The sequence below is a fragment of the Cottoperca gobio genome, chromosome 12, assembly GCF_900634415.1.
Source record: "Cottoperca gobio chromosome 12, fCotGob3.1, whole genome shotgun sequence".
In the NCBI taxonomy this organism is placed as follows: Eukaryota; Metazoa; Chordata; class Actinopteri; order Perciformes; family Bovichtidae; genus Cottoperca; species Cottoperca gobio.
In genome coordinates, this window is record NC_041366.1 from 17,515,566 (window position 1) to 17,521,696 (window position 6,131).

Sequence of the window (6,131 nt, forward strand, 5' to 3'; positions counted from 1 at the left end):
CCCCAGCTTCAGTGGGGTCATAGGTCATGACACCTGGGCCAGGATTGGGCCAAACCTTGTGCTTGTGTGTCCAACCATGTGGTCAAGAGAGCCAGATGGGACATACTGAGGCATCTGAATGGAAGAGTAACGGATACACAGCCACATGCCTGCAAAATATGAGTGGATCCTATATACACTTTAATTAATTATCTTCCTTTTTGTTAATGTAAAAGCTCTACAGCTTCATATAGAGCCGAAACAATGGATGCGCCCCCACAGACAAAGACAGGTATCTGCAAAGCAGCTCTTTTTCTCCTTTAAGAGGAAAAGTGTTGATATTTAACTGAAACAAAACGCATTTTACTCTCCTTACTCATCCGGGTTAATGTTAAATGTAACCGTAAGTTAAATATACACGCGCAAAGTTCGCTTATTAAGCTTTTGTCTTTAAACGTGGTTTAAAAAAATGTAAAAAGAACACTTTTAAAATGTGAAGGAAAACATAACATGTTCACTTTTTAAACATCACTTATTTTATAAAAGTGTGGTTCAAAGTAGACTTTCCGACAGATGCTGAGTAAAACGTGTTAAATGTGTGAGGAACCGCGTGTGAAATCCGTCGCTTTACCGTCGAAATTACGTTTTAACCGTTTTTTTTTTGCTTGATAACCCGCAATGGATAGTAGCAGTGTTAGAAAGCATAGTGGGTGTCAATATAAAGTGACGGCCATATTTGCCGGTGCCGCTGTTGTAAACAAAAAGTGAGAGACAGACGCTTCACTGAATTTCGGGTCATTTTTATTTCTTTAATTTACAATGTCTTTGGGAATGTCTTATAAACCCAATGTCCATCAGCACATTCCGGGAACTTCTGGGAACCAGGGTAAGGCGAAAAAATGGCGGAAAATCAAAGTATCCGTCCGTTAAATCGAGTGTTAAATTCAGGGTCTCGGAGAATACCTGGAGAAAGACCGTGTCTGTAGTTTTTGTCCAGTTATATATATAGGGTCAGATCCTGGGAGCTAGGCTAATTCATATCCGCCATTATTACTAATGTAAAAGAGCGCCATCCGTGATATCAGTCGGCGGAGAAAGACGGTTAGGATGTGAAACGACAAGGCGACGGTTCCTAAAATGCGATTAACCGTCGTCCGGGGTCCTGGTCCCGTCGGGTGGGTGCCGTTACACGGTGACAAAAATGTATCACTTGTGTCTTCTTGAGCCAGCCTTGTTCCGTTTCCTCCATGATGCTCCTCGGTCGGAGCTGCTGATTGATCTGCCTCTGAATTATTTTATGACTCTTCGAGGACATCTCGCGTTGGAGGGTGAATATTGCAGCCGAACAAAGCAGCAGGGGAGCGGCGAGGGTGGAGGACACAAACCTGCCTCCATTCAGTAGTGGGATTAAAGTGTGTCTTTTTATTTTATTTAAGTAGAAATAGCAGTATCACGATTTAAAAAAAAAAAATGTTACAAGAACTGCATTCAATCTTACTCAAGGAAAAGTTGTGTGAATGTGTACATTTACTCAAGTACTGTACAATTTTGGGGTACTTGTACAACTTTACACTTCTATTACACTACCTGTTGGAGGCAAATGTTGTTATTCTAAATGTATTTACAATGCAAATTAAGATTATCAATTAAAAATATAAATGCATTATGATGTATTATTGTAGGTTATAAAGTAGTTAAATTAGCTCCACCTTTACCAGCTGCAACATTAAAGTGAACATTCATAAGTATATCCCAATAATATAATATATATGATTCTGAAATGCAAAATTTGTACTAGTATATTTTAATGCTAGTACTTGTAACAAAGTATTTTTACGAAGCTACTTTTACTTCCCTATCTGAATACTTCCTCCACCACTGCTCAGTATGCAGCCACAATGTGCTCTGCCTTTGTTACATTGTTATATATTACACGATTTGATTCCACCACCCTAGGGGAGGCGCAGGGCTTGCAGGGGGGGGGGGGGGGGGAGGCTTGAGTCCTGCTAGCATGATATGGACAAGTTTGTGACAGGGCTCCCAGGGGCGGCTCGTAAATATTCTTATCTACAAAAGGGGGGCCCTGCAGAAAAAGTTTGGGAACCACTGGCATAGACTAAGTATTTTTATTGGAATTTGGGGGAGTTTCATCTTTCTTTCTTTTTAGGATGATTCCAGTGTTTTTAGACTGAATCGGCCCGTTTTAGGCCTGCTTTTGTCTATTTATACAATTGGAAATTAAATATATTTTGGTATTTGGATTGTTGGTCAGACAAAACAAGCAATTTAAAAATGTTACTTCTGCTTTTGAGAAATTGAAAAGGGTATTTTTCTACTGTTTTCTGTAATTTTACATACTTAACTCAACCATAAAAAGCACGGACATAGTACAGATATTAAGGTTTTTATGCTTATGTCTTAATTGATGCAATTTTTGAACAGTTGGAAGCCTCCAGTCTCCCTCAGCGGCTAACCTGGCCACGTTGCAGTCCTACAGGCCGCTTTTGAGCGACTTTGGACCTCCATCTCTGGGATTCTCACAGGTAAACTACTTATCTGATTGTCACAGACATTTCATCTCATTTTCTTCCTATTCAAATGGATGTATTGTACTTTCATGAAGTGGGGGGGGGGGGGGACAGAATAGAAAGATAATGGCCAGTCGAGGCAAAGAAGACGTTATTCAAGTGTTTTTCTTGGCTGAGTTGTACTCCACATGACAAGTAAACCAATCTTGATGTGTAACATTGGAGATGTGCCACTTTTATATAGTTTCTTAACAACTATTTGTTGGAAAATTTTAATTTAATTCAATATTCAACGTCTGTACTGAGATGGTTTTTACACGATTATTGTAATGACATACTCCTGTCCTAACAATAGGAATATTATAAGGATATTCATTGTACATTTGTCTCACTATAATGTTCTCTAGATTTAAAAGTGCCTTCCACCTACCAAGAACGTGAAATGTGTTGAACCTGGTTTATCTCGTTCTGTTTGCTCTAACGTCAGGGCTCCAGTGGCAGCCAAGTGCCTCAGAACAAATATGCAGAGCTGCTGGCCATCATCGAAGAGCTTGGAAAGGAGATCAGGCCTACATATGCTGGAAGTAAGAGCGCCATGGAGAGACTGAAAAGAGGTAACCGTAAACCTTGATATGCAACTAAGTACATTTACTCAAGTACTGGATTTATGTACACATTTGAGGTACTTGTACTTTACTTGAGTATTTTAATTTCATGCAACTTTATACTTCTACTCCATTACATCTATAAATATATTGTACTTTTTACATTTGCCTGACAGTTTAAGTTAATTGCCAGATTACAATTTTTCGTCCCCGACCTGTCCAGTGAAAACCGTTTATCTCCAAGTTTTGAATGTTTGTGATAAAATAATCTTTTTATGGATTGAGAAACTTCTACTAAACTTATTTATAAACCCTCTTTGATCAGCGGGACATTTATTCGTCACAAAGCATTTTCACTTTTTAGAGATAAGTGACAGGGATGGTAATTTAAAAAAGTTTATTTGTCGGTGAATAAATGCTGCAAGACACTAGCCAAGCTCCCTTGTCTCGCTTGCCACCTGCTGCTTAAAAAAGTAAAGGAGGTTCGGCCAGAAGTTAGCAACAACTTAGCTCAGGCTCACTTAAGGTGGAAAGACCTTTTAAGGTGGACCAGCTCTTCTCCTTTTAGTGATAACTCACTCTTTAGTGTTTTGCTCAGCTTTTTTATTTTTTAACTGTCAAAATGCTTTAATGATTAATCGTAGGACAGCGAGGCGGAAAAACGCATGACAATTTTATAGAATTTGACTCATTGCTGTAGATAAAATACTCAACAGTTTATAAAGGAGTTACAATTGGTAAACACCTACAGCAGTAAAATGCAACAAAGCAGTTATATTAATCCAAAAACATCATGTATAAAAGTAAAACACTGGCAGGGAATATTTTACTGCACAATGAGTACTTTTACGTCTCATACTTTAATTATATTTAGCTGATAATACTTTTACTTAAGTAAGGTTGCAGGACTTTTACTTGAATCGGAGTGTTAGTACTTTTACTAAGTAAAGGATCTGAATATTTCTTCTTCCACCACTGGATATGCAGAACAATTCAAGTGCAAAACCTACAGTATAGTAAAGTTTGTAAATCTAAATTGTATTGTCTTTCTTCAAAGGAATAATCCATGCCAGAGGGTTGGTGCGTGAATGCTTGGCTGAGACGGAGAGAAACGCAAGGTCCTAGCTACCAACACACATTCCTCCCTGCAAGAAGAACTAACAGTGTGCGTCTCGTGAAAAAAAAAAAAAAAAAAAAAGAACTTGCATGGCATTTCCTTAGAGAAGAGGAAGTAAAAGAACAAAGGATGGGATAAGCAAGCTCTTTGAGAGAAAAAAAAATACAATAACATAATTCATGACTCCCGAGGGTTCTGGAGGATCATTTAAATCATGTGTGGGTTACTGGAATTCATTCATATGTGTTTTATGCCCCACTTTTGGGATCTTACTTTTGACTTCATATTTAAAACATTTTGATTTGTGCATGCGAACGGGCCCGGGGGTTAATTGTAGACAGTGCATGGCTTGTACAGGGGTAGATGGAAAAGACTTGTTTTTGATAGTATTTTGGTCTGTTTTTCAGACCCTTATAACACACATGACTGTGAGTGAGTGAGGGCCAGAGATGTGCCAAATGCATCTGTTCATTCGTGTTGAGGTTGGTTTTGGTATTACAAAAAAGGAAAATGCTGTTACTTGCATCTTTGTATGTATTTATTACTCAGTGTAATAAATTGTATTTTCAATATAGTTGTCATCGTGTGATTCAGTGCATTTTAGACATTCGTCATCCAGATTTGATGATCATGTATGTCTATCCAAACTCTTTCTTAAAGTAATTAAACAAATGTTTTAAAAAGAAGTAAGGAAAGCCGCAGGGATTGTTCTTTGCTCTGTGGACATGGTTCATGTGACCTGCTCCTTGATCAGAATACTGATCCCCAAATTGCTCCCAATGTTTAGGCCAGCTTGTTGTATGGTAGCTGCCATTGGTGTGTATGTAAAGAGGTGAACGATAGTAATTGTAAAGCCCTTAAAAGTGCTATACAAACAGTTAGTTTGTTACATCTTAATACTGGCAAGTGAAGGAAAAAGGTTGGTATTGCATACAGTAGATCGTACTGAAGGGAAGTTAATAATAAATTAATAATTTTCAAACTTGCAGATCAAGAATTTCCTGTATTAACTGTCAACTTGGATGAGACCAAGTGTTTTTTAGGGTTTCCTTTAGGACATAATAGTTTCTCTGACCAGTAAGACTTAAAACAAATCCAAATAATGATTTGATAAAAAGATACATCCAAATATTTGTGTTTAAGAATGACAAATAAACACAAAGAGGATTCCAAACTAGTGTGACGCTTCTGTTTAGTATGTTAGTTGTCACAATATAATAACCCGTCAGGTACGACAATTCTTTTCATTTACTTCATTAATCGATTAATTCTAATAAGATATTCAGTTTAACATCATAAAATGTGAAGAAAAACTGAAAATATGCACATTTATGAAAGTAGAACCAGGGCTTTTGTTTTTTGCCGTTTTTGCTTAAAAAATGACAAAACTATTCATTCATTTTCAAAATAGTGGTAAACAAATGTTCTGTCTATCAACAAATCGATTAATGGACCATTCATTTCAGCTCTAGTTTAGTTGAGGTAGGTGAGAAACAAGTACAAGTAAAAGGCCCAATGATATACATAACTAACATTTAAAAAATAGAATCAATTAAAAACTGGGAATAGAGACTAAAGATCTGTACAGAATATACAATGTACACAATGATAGTAATATACTGTAATATAGGATGTACAGCAGATATTGCTAAAGGCTGTAGAGTAAGGTGTAGAATTGTCATTAAATGTTAAACATTATTTACTGTATGTATAATATATGTATATAATAGTAATTTACACTCTGTAGATGCAGTGGTGTAAGATGTACTGCATACAAAGTTAAAGTATTAGCATTAAAGTACCAAAAGTAAAAGTATTCATTATACAGGATCACTTTAATGTTGCAGCTGGTAAAAGTGGGATCATTTAAATTACTTTGTATACAGTTGTGTAGCTTAATTT

At 36.8% G+C, this 6,131-nt stretch overlaps 1 protein-coding gene across 2 annotated transcripts; it reads left to right on the forward strand.

Moving 5' to 3' along the window:
- Window positions 1–82: 82 nt before the first annotated feature.
- Window positions 83–4,367, forward strand: cdk2ap1 (cyclin dependent kinase 2 associated protein 1). 2 transcript variants are annotated; one of them, XM_029445435.1, is made up of 4 exons: window positions 83–271; window positions 2,422–2,522; window positions 2,995–3,121; window positions 4,170–4,367. In XM_029445435.1, exons 1-4 carry the CDS (start codon window positions 244–246, stop codon window positions 4,235–4,237), a joined length of 324 nt encoding a protein of 107 aa, XP_029301295.1. In that variant the 5' UTR covers window positions 83–243; the 3' UTR covers window positions 4,238–4,367. The 2 variants fall into 2 exon arrangements, with proteins under 2 accessions (XP_029301295.1, XP_029301294.1); XM_029445434.1 differs by lacking the exon at window positions 83–271 and adding an exon at window positions 679–865.
- The last annotated feature ends 1,764 nt before the right edge of the window (window positions 4,368–6,131 follow it).

Bases quoted from the DNA above. Each gene is read 5' to 3' on its own strand.
- cdk2ap1 (XM_029445434.1), top strand. From the start codon at position 799: ATGTCTTTGGGAATGTCTTATAAACCCAATGTCCATCAGCACATTCCG. The intron at 866-2,421 runs GTAAGGCGAAAA...ATTTTTGAACAG, and splicing joins GGGAACTTCTGGGAACCAGG to TTGGAAGCCTCCAGTCTCCC. The intron at 2,523-2,994 runs GTAAACTACTTA...CTCTAACGTCAG, and splicing joins CATCTCTGGGATTCTCACAG to GGCTCCAGTGGCAGCCAAGT.